This window comes from Mustela nivalis, assembly GCF_964662115.1.
Source record: "Mustela nivalis genome assembly, chromosome: 6".
NCBI classification, from domain to species: domain Eukaryota; kingdom Metazoa; phylum Chordata; class Mammalia; order Carnivora; family Mustelidae; genus Mustela; species Mustela nivalis.
In genome coordinates, this window is record NC_139025.1 from 152,719,726 (window position 1) to 152,739,469 (window position 19,744).

The 19,744-nt window shown below is 47.3% G+C and overlaps 1 protein-coding gene across 2 annotated transcripts in view; it reads left to right on the forward strand.

The window, feature by feature from the left end:
* The first annotated feature begins 1,298 nt into the window (after positions 1-1,298).
* Positions 1,299-19,744, forward strand: part of LOC309867399 (endophilin-A3) — a 487,937-nt gene continuing 469,491 nt past the window's right edge. Inside the window, exon 1 of one of the 2 annotated variants that reach the window (XM_082736215.1) lies at positions 1,299-1,632. In XM_082736215.1, the coding sequence (XP_082592341.1) occupies positions 1,588-1,632 (45 nt within the window). In that variant the 5' untranslated portion in view covers positions 1,299-1,587. The remainder of the gene's footprint in view (positions 1,633-19,744) is intronic. The other variant, XM_082736214.1, reaches the window with a different exon arrangement.

The window sequence follows — 19,744 nt, forward strand, 5'->3', positions numbered from 1 at the left end:
TCCTGGGCCGTGGAGAAAGAAGCAGAGGAGCATGTACTGGACTAGCGCAGACAAAGGGGCCCCAACTCTAGTCCCTGCACCCAGCGGACCTCAGGGTCAGTTTCCCCTGGGGTGGAGCGCGCCGTTGACTGTTCTGTGGACGGGGCACCTTGCCACTGCTATCCTGATTCAGCCATCTCCATTGTCATGGATGTATGGCTGGTGTCAGCCACCTGTAGGCCAGTCCAGCCCATACGGATTCATCCTTGGGGGGCCCTCTCTATCCCCCTCCCCTCAGTCCACCTGCTCCCCTACCAGAAAATGAATACTTCTGCTCGCTCCTGTCCACGCCCTCTACGGGGTACAGGCAGGTGCAGTTACCCACGAATGGTCAATGGGATGAAGTCAGGGACAAGGGAGTCCTGAGCTAATGGCAAAGGATTTTTCCTTGGAGAAACGCATGACGCCAAGAAACAGCAGGTGCAAAACGGAAGCGCCCTGGGCAAACCATGGCTCTTGGTCATCCCCAATGGGACCTGTTGAGGGCTCAGAAAAGAGGAGCTTCTCTCTTTTAGGGGCAGCCTGGAGGACGAAGAGGTTTGTTTCTTTCAGTGTTAAGCGTGGCTAAAAGTGGGTTGGGGGTCTCAGGAGCCCTGGGACCTTCGGGAGGCAGGGTTCTGCGCTGATGCTGACCTGGTGGGGGCAGCTCTGGCACAAGGAGGCATGGGACGCTCCAGGCCCCGGGCTGGGCCTCCGCTGTGCAAAATGAGGCTGGAGAACCTACGCAGCTGGTAGGAATTACCGAGGGGGCGGGATCCCGCCCGTGGTGCCTGACGTCCCCCGCTCCCTCCTCTAGGAGCGCGCACTTCACAGCTCCTTGGAGCCCCTTCCCCTTCATGCACGTGGCCGTGGGCTTCGCCAACACCGTATTTATCAGCAAATTACCCAGTAACTGCTGGGCCCTCTGGAAGGCCACGGTCATGTGGGCGGGCTGCACCCAGGGCACCGCGCGGGGGCAAGCAGCAGCAGCCTCGCTGCCCTCCCCCCTCCGGGCGCATTTCGGTCCCCTTCGGCGGACTTGGGAGCGTCCCTGCCTGAAAACGGACACCTACCCAAACTGCGCCCGAGGGAGGCGGTGTGGCCCCCGAGCAAACGCCGATTTCGCACCCAGTCCCAGAAGCACGCGAGGTGCGTCCTCCCTCCGCAGCCGCGGCCACGCCACAGCCCCCCGCCCGCAGGGAGCCCCGCGTGGGCCTGCCCTCCGCGCCCGCGAGCTCCCCACGCCCAGGCCGCGCGTCCCAGCCGCGGGGCCGGCGGGTCTCCACGCAACAATGAGGCGTGGGCGGCCCCGGCGGCCTCATTTGCATACCGCCGCGGCTCGGCCAATGGGCTGCGCAGGGGCTTTGGAACGCCGTGTTGCCATCTGCGTGCGCGCGTGTGTGCGAGTGTGACAGCCGCGGTGGCCGTGGCCCTGGCCGTGGGAGGCGGGCCCGGCGGAGCCCAGCCGCGCGGGGACCGGCCCCAGCGCCCGCTCCCCCAGCGCGTCGCGGCCGCGCGGCCCGGCGGAGTCCGGAGACCACCCCGCAGACCCGGCCGGGCGCAGTCGCGATGTCGGTGGCGGGGCTGAAGAAGCAGTTCCACAAAGCCAGCCAGGTAGGGAGGCGCGGGGAGGTCGGGGCGTGGGGGTGCGGGGACCCGGGGCCGCGCTCCCCCGCCGCTTTAGGCCTCTGGCGCCCCGAGGGGCCTCTCTTGGGGCGCGGGGGTGTAGCGAGGGCCGCCCGCTCCCTTCGCCGCCGCCCCCCGCCGGCCCCCTCCGCCCCGGGCCCGCGCTCTGCCCCGAGCGCTGTCACTCGGAGGGCTTCCGTGGGCCAGGAGCAGAGGTGGCGGGCCGCGGGGGCTGGCGCGCGGGAGAGGGGCGCGCGGAGGCCTGCGCGCTGCGCTCGGCGCCGCCCCCCTACCCGCGCTGGGCGGGGGACCCCGGGGCCGCCGGGCGCCTACCTGGAGGTTGGGAGCCCTCGCGGGCGCGTCTTGCAGCCTCGCGGTGGGTCGGGCGATGCTGGGTCCGGCGGGCGCCTGGGGGTGGACCCCGCCGGAGCGCGCCACGACCCCGGGCCGGGGCTCCCCATGGCGGTGCCTCGCCTGCGCGCCGTCCTGGCGGCGCCGGCCGGGCCCCTGCTCCTGGAGAGCCGCGGTCTGGCGCGGAGACGTCGGCAGACGCGTCAACAAACTGTTAGACGCACCTCCACGCGCAGAGCGCGGCAGACAGCACGGGGGGGGGCGTCTGGGAAAGCTTCCCGGAGGAGGAGACGCGTCTTTGGGGAATTAAGTAGGAGCAGGAATTGTGGGTGGGGGTGTGTTTGTGTGTGTGGAAGGGAAGGGGGAAGGGCGTTCTGAGCGAGGAAACAGGACAACAGGCAGGGAGGCATGAAATTGCTGTGTGTGCGTGAGTGTGTGTGTTGACGACAAGCAAATTTGTATTCCAAGATTGCGGTCTCTTCCGGCCATGGCAGAGCTCACACTGTCGAGCCTATCCCACACCTGCAACCCTGGTTTTGTTGCTCTGCCTCTCCCTCCTCCTCTCTCGCCCCCTCCCCCACCCCCAATTTGGCTAGCACCAAGGAGGACCGATTTCATACAGAATCCACATTTATGAGATCTTAAGCCACGAATTGGAAAGCAGCTGCGATTAGAGGATTCTCTTTTTCTAGCCTCAGTCTCAGGCTGAGGACACTGCGGTTCCCTCACTCATACCTCTTCTGTGAAGAAACTGGGGGATGCCCAGATTCTGGCTGGGGACCCTGGTTGGACAGTGGTGCTGTGTGCAGGGTGATAAGGAGTCCTGAAGGAGGGGCCTGCTGGGTGTACCCATCGCTGGCCCTGGGCTCTTTGAAGGGTCTGGGGCCATTCAGATGTCAGTGGCCTCGGGCCGCTGCTCACCTTGATGTGGAGACCAAGGGGGTGAGGCCAAGACTGGAACTGTAGACTTTTGGGGATTTAAGTCCTAAATGGACATTAAAAAATGTAAGTGCAGGAAAGTCAAAAAATGCTCGATGAGCTAAATATAGGCTCTGGGGAGCAGCCACATTTGGGAATAATGTTTAGCCCAGTCCTTGATAAGCAGTGTCCACTCAATAAATATTTATTGAATAAAGGAAACTTTTGGGGTAGAAGAGCACAGGAAGGAAGGAGCTGGTAGAATGTCGGAGAGAGAAGAGTGTCGTGGAAGCAGGGTGGGGGGCCTTTAAAGGCAGGAGCAGTGCGGCAGGTGCTGCTGTGAGCTCAGAACTAGAGCTTGGCTGGGCACTGGGGGACTAGTAGTTTCTGGCTGTGCTTGTTACACTGGCTTCCTTAGCTCGGGCCAGAAACTGACCATTTTTGAAGATTTTCATTCGTTTGGTATGAACTTCAGAGGAGCACATCTCAGAGATGACAGACTCAAGGGTGATCCAGGTCGGTCTCTGACCCCCAGCCAGTGTGAATGTTGAGGTCTTAGAAAGTTATTGGCATTGGAGAAGTGTCATTCTGGTGATGTCATTGAGTTTAACCACCGGTCATCAGCCCCTTAAAAACAAAACAAGAGTGGATCTCATTTCGACCGTTTTGCATGAGCTGAGGTCTTTTGTGCATTTATCGGGAAAGAAAGGAATCACAGATTCTCTCTGCGATTTACAGACCACATTTTGTGGTCAGAGTGTCCAGTAGATAAGTTTTTATCTGTTCTAGAAGTCTTTTTGCAAGGGGAAATCTTGCAAGGGGACAGATTTGGTGGAGAAATTAGACCGGGCTTAATAGAAGAGGGAGCATGAGAGTAGAAAATGCCAGATGTTCTTGTCAGACATTTTAACAGCGGGTTTTAATTCACAAGAATCTTTCCAGGGCAGGGAAAGGGAGTCCCCGATGATGTCAGTGGCTTGATTCCCAGGGATCCAGGCCTGGCTGTGCTACTGACCAGCTCTGCGACCGTTGGGAACGTGATAACCCACCTAAACCATAGTTGTGTCTGTACCTTGGATTAGAGGATTTGGAAGCTGTGTCTCTGTTCTAACATTGATTGTAGTGACGCACAATTCTGTGACTATTGCGAAAACCGTGGAATCCACCTTTGTGGGTGAATTGTAGGGGCTGTGGGTTATATCTCACTATATACCTCCCCGTTCTGAAATCTTAAAGTCGTTCAGAAAAAGATGATAAAGTAGATCTTTCACAAATAAAGGAACTAGGACCATGGTGACTGATGATGATTTTTCTCAACAACAGACAAGGCAAAATAACTTACAACCTCCTGATAACTGGCTCTTCTTTCTTGGTGTCTTACTCCCCTTACATTACTGAGAATGAAACTGTTCACTGCAGGGATTATGCCTCATTTCGGCAGCAGGTGGAGACCGAAAAGGAAAGAGGGAGAAAATTAAGGAAAAAGAGCACAGGTGGCGTTGATCCCCAAATCTAGTTGATTCTCTTCCTCAGTGTTTTGACTTAGAACCCAAGTGTCCCTCATTCGTAATTCCTCTTTTTGCTCTTGAAAGGATTTTTCAATGGACCCTCCCAACTGGTAGGGATATAGCATGAATTCTTAGAGATAAATACAGAGAGCTTAAAGATGGCCTTGTGGTTTCTTATCAAACATGGTGCCCCATGAATGAACATGCAACTCAAGAGTAATTACATCAGGATTAGCACTCACTGATTTGTATTAATTCTGCTTAAGAAGGCATAATTCGTGGTGGTGGTTTTCTTGACATGGTGGTTCTTGTTGGAGCGGGCCGGGACACTCAGGCCACCCCTGTATTCCCTCTGAGCTGAACTCTGTGTGAATAGCCATATTCTTTCTCTCTGGACTTCCCGAAGACGTGTTCCCCATCCCAGGGAAGTCTAGGGAGCGTTTATCTTTCCTCATTTTCTTCTTCTTTCTCCAAATTAACCATATAGCGATGACCCTGGGTGGTGGAGACACTTGGAGGCTTCATGTTCAAACAGTTCTTTTTTGAAGGGGGGGGGTTAACTCCCCTACCGTTTCTCTTTTAATGCATTAGCCAGAAAAAAATGATGAGCGGTCATAAGGGCCTAGAGATTTTTCGTGTGACAACCAGCTGCCCATACTGGCCATTTATGGGTAAACACTTCAGAGAAGGCCAGTCTTTGTAAATTACGAGACTCTCCAGGGAGGCAATGAATGCATCTCGTTTCACTGTCTTGTTGGAGAGAAAGATGAAAATGCACTTTACAAAATCTATAGTGATTTATTTTTTTTCTCTGAGATGCAACAGAACGCGTATGATGCTAAAACATTGCCCCTTTCCACATAGATGGCTTGATAAATTCATCTGTAAATCTTTGTGGTTTTTTTTTTTTTTTTTTTTTTAATTTGAAGTCCAGGAGCTAGAATAGATGTCCAAGCCAAATTGATTTTGATTTTTTTACACAAAGGAATCCAAACATTTCTTAGCCCTGGTGACTTCCCCCCCCCCCTAAAGTAAATTTAAATTAGGGTATCATTTGCTTGGAATTTGATTTTTAAAAAGGCATTTAAAAGCAGGGATTTGGGGGGGCTATCTTTTTCAGGTTAATTTTTCAACTTGATTAAGAAATCGAGTGTAAATTGTATTACCCAAAGTTAAGCATGTGGGGGATCATGTGTCTGTGGTGGAGCTGATATTGTCCTGCTGTACCCAGAAAACAAACTACGGGTAAACAGAACTGATACACTTGGATTTGGCTAAGTAGTAGGAGAACACACTTTGAACGTTCTACACCATCAAAATGCGGATGACTGGGTTTTGCATTTCAATAGCAACCCGGGAAAGTGTTGAGTTGGGGGAAGGGTCTGGGGGGAAGGACCAAGCACGAGGTACTGGGCCATTGTGACGGCGGTTGGAGTTCTGTGAAATGCCTTCCCAGGGAGCTCTTGCTTGCAGTTCCCAGCGTCTTGTCTGTATGTTGTGAAAAGAGATGGGGCAAAGCCCTCGCTTGGTCTGAGATCCTGCTTCTCCCCTTCCCAGCAAAATGTCTGGAGAACATGGTTGCCCCATTTCTACTTTCTGATCGCCTGTTCTTAGCCGGTTCCTGCCGGCTGTCTTCTCTGGCGCTCTGAGGCCTAGGTCTCCCACGAACCCCCCAACCCTTGCCTCATCTTGAGATCGCTTCCCCACCTGACTCTCAGCAGCCTGTGACCCCGAGGGACTCTCAGAGCGCCTACACTGGCTAGGTTTTCCTCTTCCCGATCTCCTTTATTGCTCCTTCGCCCCCCCCCCCCTCCATTCCCTGAGAATCCCTGGAGTGCCCCAGGGCTCTGGCTTGGACCCCTCCCCTTTGTCTCAGCCTAAGCCCCGCCAACGTATTTTCTCCAGCCTCCCGACCTATAGACGATCCATACATTGGTTCCCCTGGGGATGGTATTTCTAGTCCAGACGCTCCTTCTGCATACAGACTCCTGACAGACTCCTAGGGGTCCCCTCTCCCCCTGGATATTTAAAAAGACTCTCAAACTTAAGCCATCCAGACTTGACCTCTGGTGTCCTCCCCCCCCCCCCCCCCCCCGCTTCTTCTGCCGGTGGTCTCTGTAAACCACACCGCCGTGCCCTCAGCTGCTTGAGTAAAACACAAATGAAAACCATCTTTCATCTCTGATTTTTTTTTTTTTTCTTTCCCTCTTTGGACAGGAAGTTCACCAGAAAGCCCTTCCTCTTGGTTCTCTTTTCAAAATAAACTGCTAATGTGTTCATCTTTCTCTTATCTCTGCTGTCACTCTGCTCCTGGCCCTCACCGAGGCCTCCGGCCCTTAGGGCTGCCGGAGCCTCCCTCCCTGTTCGCAGACCTTTATTCCTACCCGCTTCGATCTGTTTACTCACAGTGGTCACGATGCTGTTTTTAAAATATGTCTCAGACCGAATCATTCTTTGCTCCCATTAATTCTTTCGTGGCTTCCAGCGGCATTTAGACTTAAACCCAGACTTCCTCCTCCTTTGGCCTGTGGAACCGCACATCCCTTGGCCCCCTTCCACCTCCTGCTGGCGATCAGACACACCGACCTCTCAGTTCCCTTGAATAGCTAACTAAGGTCTTCTTATCTCGGGGCTTTTGTAGTAGCTGTGCCCTCAACCTACCCCACCTGGCCTCTTGATCTATGCAAGGTGTGTCCGCCTTGCATTTCGATCATAGCGCAGAATCCAGGGTGGCTGGTCAGCGAGGTCTTCCCTCCCCACCACCCAATTCAAACAGAGCTGTGCCCTCGCTATCGCGTTAACCAGGTGTTTTTGAAAACCACACCACAAATATGTTAATATTTTGACAAGTGTATTCCGTGTCATTAGTTTCCTTTGTAACTCAGTGTATTTTTCAATTAAACTTTGTTTTGAGATAGTTACAGATCACAGGCAATTGGGAGAAGTAATACAGATTCCAGTACCTTTCCATGGTTTGTTTCTGGTGGTAACATTTTGCAAAAACTATAGTTCATGATCACAAGCTACCTAAACTGATACAGTTAGGATACGGAACAGATCTGTCACCACAGAGATGATGGCCACACCCACTTCCCTCCCGCCCCCCCCCCCTTTAACCCCTGGCAACCATTAATTTGTTCTAATTTGTCATTTTAGAGGTGTTAAATAAGTGGAACCCATGCAGTCTGTAACCCTTTGGGATTGGGATTTTATCCCTACATAATACGCAGATTCATCTAGGTTGTGGTTGGGGATGGACGTCCCACAGTTTAACCACTTACCTGTTTAAGATCATGGGGTTGTTTCTAGGTTGGGGCTTTTACGAATATACTTATTGTATGTATTTATGTACAGGTTTCATGTGAACTTAAGTTTGCATTTTTCTGGGATAAATGCCCAGGAGTGTGATTGTTGCATCTTAGGGTAGTTAACGTGTTAAGTATTTTAAGAAACTTAGTTTTCCCAAGTGGCTGTACCATAGTACATTCCTACTAATAATCTGTGAAGTTTCCATTCTTTCCACATCATCTTCAGCATTTACTGTTAGTATTTTATTTTATTTTTTAAATTTCATTGTGGCTTTTATTTGTCTCTCTCTAATCACTAACAACTTGTCATGTGCTTAGCTTACTGACTTTGTGTATCTCCTTTTAGGTGAACTGTCTTCATATCTTTAGCCCATTTTTTCATAGGATTTTAAAAATCGTTGAGTTCTTTATATATTCTGGATGCTAGTTCTTTGTTGGATGTGTGGTTTGCAAGTGTTTTCTTCAAGTCTGTAGTTTCTTTTTATCCTCTTAACCTGCTTTTTCATAGAGCAAAAGTTTTTAATTTCGATGAAGTCCTGTTTGAGAATTTCTCCCTTTACGGGTCATGTTTTTTGGTATCTAAGAACTCTGCCTAGCCCTGGATCCTAAGGATTTTTTCTTCCGCTTTTTTCTAAAAAGTTTTATATTTTACATTTAAGTCTGTAACCCATTTTTAGTTAATTTTTTTAAAGTAAGTCAGTAGACTTGAGCCAGAGATCATTTTTTTTGCCCACAGATATTTCCTTAACGCTTGCTGAAAATCCACTGAGTTACTTTTGTACCTTTGTCAGAATCAGTTGGGCATCTCCGTGTGGACATATTCATGTCTTCTCTGTTTTCTTCCATTCATCTGTGTGTAGTTGTCCATTCCTTTGTCAACATAATCCAGTCTTGATCACTGTAGCTACATGGTAAGGCTTGAAATCAGATTGATTCTTTCCAAGCTAGTCTTCTTTTTCAAGATTGTTTTAAGTTATTCTAGAGTCTTTGTCTCAATTTTAGAATCATCTTTCCTGTATGTACAAATAAACCCTTATGAAATTTTGATAGTAATTGCATTATACCTGTTTATCAGTTTGGGGAGCACTGACATTTTTCCTATGCAGAGTCTTCTGGTCTATGGACACAGCGTGTCCCTCTATGTAATTTGCCCTCAGATTTCTTTCATTGGCATTTTGTAGTTTTCAGAGCACAAGTCCTGTACATGTTTTGCTAAAATTGCACCTGTATTTCATGCTCTTTAAAGCAATTGTAAAAGGTATTATGTTTTTAATATCCATATCTTCACTGTTAGCATTTTAAAATATTATTGATTTTTGTATGTTCAATTGTTCTAGGAGGGTTTTTTTCCTTTAATTAAAATTCCCTGGGATTTTCTATGCAAATGTCATCTAAAAATAGGACAGTGGTATTTCTTTCTTTCTTATCTGTATACCTTTTATCTCTTTTTCTTGCTTTATTACACTGGCTAGAACCTTCAGCAAGATTTGATAAATGTGGTGAAAAAGGAATCCTTGCCTTGTTCCCCATTCTGGGGAAAACCATTCAGTCTTTCACTATTAAGTACAATGTTAGTTTGTAGGGTTTTTGCAGATGTTCTTTATAACGTTAGGAAGTTCCTTCTGTTTCAACTTTACTGAGGATTTTTTTTTTTTTTTTTTTGTAAATAATGAATGGGTGTTGAATTTTGTCAAATGCTTTTTCTACATCAGTTGATATGATCCTGTGGTTTTTCATTAGTGTATTACTGTGATGGACTACATCAATTGATTTTTGAGAATTGAACCAACTCTACATCCTTGGAATAAAATGCACCTGGTTGTTGTGTATATTTCTTTTTAAAAATATAGAATAAATTTATAGGAATAGAAGAATTTATTTGCTGATATTTTGTTAGGGATTTTTTATTTTTATTTTTTGTAGGCATCTGTATTCATTTTGTGTGTGTGTGTGTGTGTGTGTGTGTGTGTCTGAATTCACGAGTGATATTAGTATTTTTTGGTACTGTCTGTAGTGTTTTTGTTGTTGTTTTGTTTTTTATTAAGTAGGCTCTACTCCCAGCATTGGGCTTGAACTGACAGACTCTGAGATCAAGAGTTGCATGCTGTATGGACTAAGCCAGTCAAACAACCCTGTCTCTGTAGTTTTGGTGTCAGGTAATAATACTGCCTTAATAAAGTGAATTGGGAAGTGTTCTCTTTTATTCTGTTTTCTGAAGGAAATTGTGTAGAATTGGTATTAATTGTTTTTTAGACATTTAATAGATTATTTGATGAAATTGTCTGAGATTAGAAGTTTCTCATTTGGAGGGAGCCTGCCTGACTCAGTTGTTAGAGCATGTAAGTCTTGACCTTGGGGTTGTGTGTTTGAGTCCCATGTTGGGTGTAGAGATTACTTACAAATAAAATCATTTTAAAGAGTTTCTAATTTGTGGGGCACCTGGGTGGCTCAGTGGGTTAAGCATCTGCCTTCAGCTCAGGTCATGATCTCAGGGTCCTGGGATCGAGCCTCACATCAGGTTCTCTGCTCAGCGGGAGGCTTGCTTCTCCTACTCCCCCTGCTTGTGTTCCCTCTCTCAGTGTGCCTCTCTCTGTCAATATAAACAAAATCTTTTTTTTTTTTTTAAGATTTATTTAATTATTTGACAGACAGAGAGAGGCAGGCAGAGAGAGAAGGAGGGGAAGCAGGCTCCCTGCTGAGCAGAGAGCCCGATGCGGGACTCGATCCCAGGACCCTCATATCAGGCAGGACCTGAGCCGAAGGCAGAGGCTTTAACCCACTGAGCCACCCAAGTGCCCCAATAAACAAAATCTTTTAAAAAGATAAATAAATAAGTTTCTCATTCGGGACTTTTTTTTAGTTTGTGTCTTTCAAGGAATTGGTCTATTTCATTTAGGTTATCAATTTTATGTGCGGAGAGTTAGTATTCCCTTGTTATCATTTTGTTGTCTGCATGATCCGTAGTAATGCCCCCCCCTTTCATTCCTGATATTGGTGATTAGTGTCTTCTCCCTTTTACTTTGTCAGTCTTACAGGTTTGTGAGTTTTATTGATCTTTTCAAAGAACCAGGTTTTTGTTTCATTTTCTGTTTTGTTTTGTTGGGGTTTTTTTGCTATTTTCAGTGTCATTGATTTTTGCTGTTTATTTCCTTTCTCTGCTTGCTTTAGTTTATTTTGTAATTTATTTTATTTTTCTACATTCTTGAGGGAAATCAGATCATTGATTTTGAGATTTCTCCTCTTTCCAACATATGCGTCGGTGCTGTATATATTTCCCTCAACGCACAGTCTTAGTTGAGTCTCACTGATATTGATATGTTAATTTTCATTCAGTTCAGTTACTTTTTGATTTCTCTTGAGACTTTCGCTTCGACCCATTGATTATTTGGAATTGTGCATTTTAGTCCCTAAGTGCTTGGCATTTTTCCTGTTATGCTCCTGTTACTGATTCCTAGTTTGATTCCATTGTCATTCAAGAACATGCTCTGCAGGAGGTCAATTTAAAAAAATTCATTGAGGTTTATTTTCTGGCTCAGGACAAGGTCTATCTTGGTATATATTCTGTGGGTGCTTGAAAATAACGTGTCTCTGCTATTGGGTGGAGTAGTCTATGAGTATTGATTAGGTTAATAGTGTTGGATTCTTCTATATGCTTATTGATTTTTCTGTCAAGAAATTGTTAATTGTTGGGAGAAGACTTCATGTATAGAACTGGAGATTTGTTTCTTTCCTCTTCTACTGCTATCAGTTTTTGCTTTGTATGATTTCCAGCTCCACTATTTGATGTGTACACATTTAGGGTTGCTGGTGGATTTACTCTTTTAAATCTGTTGTTGTTATGGAATGTCCCTCTCTGTTTCTGGTAACATTCTTTGCCCTGATGTTGCCTTTATCTGAATTAATATAGCCAATTATGCTTTCTTTGAGTAATGTTTGCATGATATAAATTTTTCATTCTTTTACATTCAGCCTGCCTATGTTGCAATATGTGAAGTAAGCTTCTTGTAGACCATATATAGTTACTTTTTAATCTGATCTGCCAGTCTGTCTTCTAATTGGTATATTTAGACCAGTTATATTTAATGTAATTATTTATATGCTAGGGCAAATGGATACCATTTAGTTGTTGTGTTTTTTGTTTTTTTGTGTTTTGTTTCGTGGCTTTTCCCCCTTGTTTTTCTGTGTGTTACTTGATTTTTTAAAGTTTCATTTTGATTTATATACAGCTGACCCTTAAACAATGCTGGGCTTAGGGGTGTCCTCGTAATTGAAAATCCACATACAAGTTTGAGTCCCCTAAAACTTAATTTATTAGTAGCATGCTGTTGATTCAAAGCCTTGCCAATCACATATATTTTGTATGTTAAATGTATTATGTACTGTAGTTTTTCAATAACATAAGCTAGAGAAAAGAATACGGTATTAAGGAAGTCATAAGGAAGGGAAAATATGTTTATAGTGTTCATGTGTATTTGTTGTAAAAATTTGTTGCGCATTTGTTGAAAAACATTGTGTAGGTGGGGGAGGGGGTACAAGGTGGTGGCAGTGTGGCCCCAAGATGCTGGTCTTGTGCAGCCTGGTGGCCTCAGCTCAGCAGTTGCAGACCCTGGGAAGCAACATAGGCCCAGAATTGCAGTGCATCTGCCCCATCTGCCTGGAGGTGCATCACTGGCCTGGGACCACTGGCAGCTTCAGGCATACCTGGATGGGCAGGCCTGGAGAAGACGGTATGGCTGGGGGGTGGCGGGATCTGCCCTTTGTGGGGAGGAGCTGAGGTCTGTGGCTGCCCTGGGGCATCCCTGGAACCTAGGTGTGGGAAGGACTCCGTTGGTGAGAGGTGAGAGCCCCCTAGACCCAGTCAGCCCCCCAGTATACTAGGTGATGCACAGCCATGCCTGGTTTTGGATCTACGGGGGAGTTGCTGACTGCCTCTATCCCACATTTAGGGTGGTAGGCCCAGCCTTTGCACCTGTCTCCTTTGATTGCATGCCATGGAGAGTGGAGTGGACAGTTGTAAACATTTTGTGGCTTTTGCTGCCAACCCTTAAAAAAAAAAACTGGGGGCACCTGCCTTCAGCTCAGGTCATGATCCCAGGGTCCTGGGATTGAACCCCATATCCGGGTTTCCTGCTCAGCAGGGAGCCTACTTCTTGCTTTCCCTATGACTCTCCCCCTATTTGTGCGCACACTCTCTCCCTCTCTCTCTGTCAAATAAATAAAATCTTAAAAAAAATCCTTATTGCAGGTGGACCCATGTAGTTCAGACCTGTGTTGTTCTGGGGTCAACTTTAGAGTGTTTTTGAGTGAATCTCTGTATAGCGTTTTCAGTGGCTGCTCTAGGTATCACATTCTATCTACATAATTTATCACAGTCTACTGATGTCATAATCTTAGCAGTCTTAGTGAAATGTAGAGTTATCTCCCTTTATGTCCCATTATCTTTCTCTATTTGTAATTTAATTGTGTTTATTGACTATTTCCTCTGCATATGTTTGGAAACACATCAGTGTCCTATGATTCTAATTTATGCCTCTTCACTTAATTGTCAGTGATTCTGCTTTCATCATCAGATACAATTTAGAAAACTTGGGGCGCTGGGTGGCTCAGTGGGTTAAAGCCTCTGCCTTCAGCTCAGATCATGATCCCAGGGTCCTGGGATTGAGCCCCGCATCGGGCTCTCTGCTCAGCAGGGAGCATGCTTCCTCCTCTCTCTCTGCCTGCCTCTCTGCCTACTTGTGATCTCTGTCAAATAAATAAATCTTAAAAAAAAAAAAAAAAAGAAAACTCAAGAGAAGAAATCTATACTAATTATATGTTTTTTCTTACTCGATTCTTCCCTCCTTCCTCATGTTCTAGGATTAGTTCTTTCATCATTTCCTTTCTATTTGGAGAAATCCCTCTAGCCATTATTTTAGGATAGGTCTGCTGGCAACAAATTCTTTTAGTTTTTATTCATCTGAAAATGTCTTGATTTCCCCTTCACTTCTGGAGGATACCTCCTCTGGTTCTAGATTCCTGGTTGACCTCAGTTTTCTTTCACTAAATATCATTCTACTTTCTTCTGACTTCTGGGATATCTGATGAAAAATTTGTAATTTTAATGTTTTCCTCTGCATGTTAGGTATCATTTCTCTTTGTGCTTTTAAGATTCTTTCGCTTCGGGCTTTAGAAGTTTGACTGTATTGTTTTGGTGTGGGTTTCTTCTGCTATCCTGTTTGGAGTTCGGTTAGCTTCTTGAATCTGTAGATGTATGTCTTTTGCCAAATTTGGAAGTTTTCATTTTCTTTCTTTTTTAGTTTTTTAAAGATTTATTTCTTTATGAGAGATAGGGAGAAAGAGAGAGAGGGAGGGAATGTGGTGGGGAAGGGCAGAGGGAGAGGGAGACAAAATCTCAGGCAGACTCCCCACTGAGTATGGATCCTGATACGAGTCTTGATACTAGGACCCTGAGATCACAACCTGAGCCAAACCCAAGAGACGGATGCTTAACCGAATGTTAGCTCTTTTGTTATAATCCCACATGTCTCTGAGCTCTATTATTTCCTTCTCCCCCCAGTTTATTTCCTCTCTGTTGTTCAGATCGGGTAATTTCTGTTCTATTCCAGGTCACTGATTGTTTTCTCCTGTAGTCTGTGGTTGAGTTGAAGGTTGAATCTTTTATATCAGTTATTGTGTTTTTGAGTTATACAATTTCTGTTTTGTTCTTCTTTATGTTGTCTGTTTCTTTGTTGAGACTTTCTATTTTTTCATTAGTTTTGAGCATTGTCATAATTGCTTGTCAGATTATTTAAAGTCTGTCAGATAATTTTGATTGTTCTGTCATCTTGGTGTTAACATCAATTGATTTGTCTTTTCTCATTCAGTTTGAAATCTTCCTGGTGTTTTGCATGATATGGTGGTTTTTTAAATTGAAACCTGGGCCCTTTAAATATTATTTTGTAAGATTCAGTCTTATTTATTTATTTAGAGAGAGATTACTGGCACAGAGTGTGGGGCAGAGAGAGAGGGAGAGACCTCCACACCCAGTGTGGAGCTTGTTGTAGGGCTCGAACTCAGAATCCTGAGATCATGATCTGAGCCAAAATCAGGAGTCGGGCACTCAACCAACTGGGCCACCCAGGCGCTCCAAGACTTGATCTCATTTAAATTGCCTGTTTTTACTGACTTTCTCTTTGACTGCTTTGGCAGGGAAGGATGGTGGCACCGCCATTACTTCCATGTGGGGGTATATGCCTTATGTCCCCACTCAGAGTCTTGGTACTCAGAGTGGGAGTTCTGGCTCCCTACTGGGCCTTCGCTGATACCTTTCTGGCTGGGACAGGTAGAACAGCCTTGTTACCGATCCCCAAGTGGCCTGCGCCAACACCACGAGAGTGGGTGGCCTCGTTACCACTGGGTGGTGGTGAAAGTCCGACTCTCTACCAGGCCTCCTGGCAGTGAGGGGTGGGGGACCTCACTGCCCCTCATGGAGTCCTCCACAGGAGGACTTCCTCCACAGTCTCTGCTGACACCAAAGGTGAAAGGTCAGAGTAATATGGGAGTTTCGACTCCCCGGTTGAGATGGAAGTTCGGCTCCCTACTTGGTCTTGTCTGGCATGACCCCAGGGTAAGGAGAGGGTGAGGATTGGGCCACCTCATTATAGCCTGGGAAGGGTGGGAGTCTAGGCTTCCCGCTCGTCCTTTGCTGGTGTGGAGGGCGGTGGGGCCTCAGTTCTCTCTGTAGTGTTCAGAGTACAGCCGGAGTAGAATGGTTATTCTCTATAAACATTTTGTGTCTTGCTAGGCTGATCCTTGCCTGGTCCTTTGGCTAGAGTAGGCGGTGGGTCTTTCCCACCTTACTGGGACCTTTCCCCTCCTGGCACCTGTTAGTATTTCTGGGTTGCTGACTTCTTTAGCTGCAAGTCTTGGGTATATGGGGGGAAAGAAAGTGCAGGAAGCTCATGCCTGTGTCATTTCTTGGGTCCCGAGTTTCCTAGCTGGTAAACCTTCTTTCCACCTTTCAGGATCTTCTAATGGCTTATTATATGTAATATCTGGGGTTTTAGTTGCAGTTAATGGGAGGAATAGGAAAAAACTATATCTATTCCATCTCCCCTAAAATGGAAGTGGTCTATGTTACCCAACAAAAATCCCCGCTAGCGGCTTTACTCGTCAGTTAATTTCTTATCCTGTTTATCCCCTGTGGCCTCCTAACCCTTTGCAACACCGCCTGGCAATCGGGATGCCCAGTAACTCTCTGCTAATAAGGAAGGTTCAAACTCTACATTGTATACACAACTTCCTACTTTTTAAAATATTAGTAGTGAATTAAAAAATTTAAAAAGCTGTGCAGGTCCAGAGAAAGTCTGATGTGATGAGTTGATATGCCCCACGGCTGAGTGGTTGGTAGCTTTTCCTTGAAGGTCTTAGGCTCACGAATATTGCTTGAATGGTTCCTCGGCAGGTCAGGGTTGAATAGGAGAAGAATGGTTCCTGGTTGCCCGTGTAGTTGCCGGTACTTGCTTGGGAGCGAAACGTGGTTTCTGACCAGAGAGCTTGGCTTCTTGTCTGGGGAAGCTCCTGGAATCTTTGTGGGAGGGCCTGCCTGAGGGAGCTGAACTGTGCGTTCGCCCATGCCCTTGCTGCGGTGGGCTCTCCGGAGGAGCTCAGCTGGCATAAGGTGGGAGCTGCAGAATGATCTGGAGTCAGGGCAGAGAGCTGTCAAGTCATGAGGTGAGTTCAACAGCGCCAAGTGGGCCGAACGGCAGAAGGCAGGCTTTGGAATGAGTGGGCGGCCCCCCACGACTGGGCGACGCTGGCCAGAAACGAGGTGGAGCTAGTGCTTTGCTTGTAGTGACCTAGTTAGGAATATTTTGAGGAGAGAATGCAAGAATAGGTTCTAGAACATTCTAAGGCCGGCAAGACCCCCTTCTTTGGTGCTCTTGTCAAGTCAGATGTAAAAGTCGTGCATCTTAAAATGGACAGTAATACATTTTTCATAACTCAAAATTTTTTAGAAAGAAGTTAAGCAGCAGCCTTGAGTTCTGTGCACGGGGGATTCCTGCTGTTCAGACTGATGTCTTAGACTAGGTGCTTCTTTCCAAGAAAAGGTGGTGGTTGTCAAAAGTATGGTCCCATCTCTCTAGGACTTGATTCCTGGGTATGATGGCATGATGCCTGGACTGAGAGTGATGTTGTACAGTTAACATCTAATGAACATATTTCAGAGTGTAAATAGCATATAAAATCCCATGGTTTGGCCATAGATAGCTAGGGTTCAGGCCCTTGGAAGCTCAGAAGCCCAGAACTGACTTCTTTTGTTTCTCTGGCTTTTCAGCAGTGGAGCCCTGTCCTGAAGACAGTCGCTGGAGGCCCAGCTTTATTTTGAAGGAGCAGTAGTGGGAGTGGGAGCAACTGGGGAGAATAAAGGAATTTCTCTTTTCTTGTCTTCCCGCCCCCCCTTTGGGTGGGCGTTGTTAAGTCAAGTATGTTAAATGCGCCTTCCTTCTACTCCGTGCCGCAGCGTTTGGAGCTGAACTTCCAGGAGCTGAGTCTGTACTGATGTCGGTAGGAGCAGCTTGGATGTGCAGAGGCTGGGGGGGGGGGTGTCTGTCTTTGAACACCGGTTGTGCCAACCTGGCAGAGCTGCCAGCCTCCCCCGCGTGAGAGCCGGACGAGGTGGGTGGGGTGCGCGGGATACCCTAAGAGCATGTGATTTGGGGTTGGGAGAAGTAGGTTTCCCATGTTTGCCAAGACGCGTGACTTTGGGAGAGGGCAACGGAACTCCCCTTGGGTTTGGTTTCCGCATCCCTAAATGAAGATCATGAGATCCTTATCCGCGGTCATTCATCGGAGTGTCTGTGTATCGAGTGTGTTTTGTTTTCATGGACTCGAAGTAGGTGCTCGACACACGGACATCATCCTCGCAGCAACCTGATCAAGTCATTGCTCCTCCCGCCGTGTTAACAAATGAGGGGGAAGCCTGGGTGGCTCAGTGGGTTAAGCATCTGCTTTGGGCTCAGGGTCATGATCCCAGGGTCCTGGGATCGAGCCCCGCATCGGGCTCTCTGCTCAGCGGGGCGTCTGCCCCTCTTCCCAGTTCATTCTCACTCTGGCTCTCTCTCTCAAATAATAAAACAACAAAAACGAGAGAAGATGGACAGCCTATGAAAAGCACCTGGACCTCCTCCTTCCCCGTGTCCCGGTGTCTGGCTTGGGGTCTCCTCTGTGCACCAGAGAGATGGAGGAGTGTTTTCAAGTTCACGGGGCTTTCTCTTCTTCATCGAGGTGCTTGAACTCCGCAATTAGGAAGGGCTTGTGTGTGTTGCTTTTCGTATATAATGAACAGGATTCCTTAAGAATGAATGAACGCACGCACAGGCTGATCGATTCTTCTGTGGGGTAGGGGGAAAGGTCTGCAGTATTTTTGTATGCTGCCATAATCTTGGACAAAATGGGTAAAGTGGTAGGTGCAATCCTGTCTGAATCTGTGTATTTATATGCATTGGCTGTTTCTGTAGCACGTTTTCCAGGAGCTACGTAAGGAGCCCGTGGGACACAGTGAGCGTTTGCTACAGCAGGGCGGGCCCTGCGGCTTTGGCTGTTGGCGGCTCTTCCCCACGTAGCTGCACATGCCTGGGAGGCATGTTCCGTATGTTTCTCTTGCTGCCTTTTCTTCTTGTTCCTTGGCTGTTCCTGGCTTTAAAGCTGGCGTAGCCATCAACCCCTCCTCCACCCCGACCACACACACACACACACACACACACATACACGCACGCACGCACACATGCACACACACGCACACACTCTGATTGTAGACGCGCAGACCACACCATCCATCTCTCCTGGAATCTACCACGTTTCTGCTTCGTGACTGTTTTTCTGTCTTCTCCTTTGTTATCCGTGACATCCAGTCCCTAGTCCCGTGTAGCTCCTGCCTCCTAGGTGGTGCTCCCATGTGCTCCCTCCTTTCCATCCCCGTCACACCCCCGTGCTTCACAGGGAGTAGGGCTCCCCCGGGGGTCCCCGGAGCCCTAGCGTGGGTGCTCTGAGTTCCTTCACTTGCTGTGGGGCGATCTTTCCTGCGGTCGCAGTCCCTTCTCTCGGCCCTCTGCCCCCTCTCCGGCAGCCTCGGGCTCATTCGCTCCTTGTTCTGTTACTTCTGTCTGGAAGATTCTGCTGCTGTCCTGGAGCCTGCAGACCTCCAGCTGACCCCGCTTCTGTGTGCTCAGCCTCTTTCTTCCAGATCGCTTGCTTGCCCTCACAACCCCCTGAGCCCTGACGGACACACATCGATCATGTCGTGATTATTGTGTGGAAATTATTTTGGTTACCTCTGGGGCCTTCCTACTCGATGTTGTGAACTCCCCTCATGCAGAATTCTTCCAAGATGCTTGTTGAGTGAATAAATGATGGTTCATGGTACATTCTTTCTTCAGGAGTTCGAGCTCACAACTTTCACAGAAGTCTGAGGTTTCTAGATTCCCGACAGCTGGGTAACTGGGGTGTTCTGCTGAAATGAAAATGTCCTTTTATTGTGTTAGTTTTGTGTTGAGTGTCGACTTAGTTTGGAGTTTTGGCTTTTATAAGGGAGGAGTCAGGACATCTAAAAATCTTACCTTCAGATCCAGGAAGAACGTTTTGCAGTCAACCCGTCCATGGTCCCGTGGGTGTTATCAGATGAGACTAACACTAAATAGCTTTATTTTGCAGACCTGCTGGGTGCTGCAGAGGATTCTTGGAGGCGGGAATCTCATTTCATCCTCGTGATAACTCTCTCGAGAAGGTACTCTGTTATTCCCCCTTTTAGAGAGGAAGGAATTAAGGCCGGGCAAGGTTAAATGCAACTTGTTCAAGGTTACGCAGCTGGACTGGGCTCCTGTGAGCCCTGGAGGAGAGGTCTGCGTGATTCCGAGACCGTACAGGACTGTCCTTGTCACCATTGTGTGACATGAATCCATTGTTGTCCTCTGCCCTCTTCCTCATGATTTCTAATTTTTGCATAAATTCAAGGCGGTGTCTTCATCATTCGTTTGA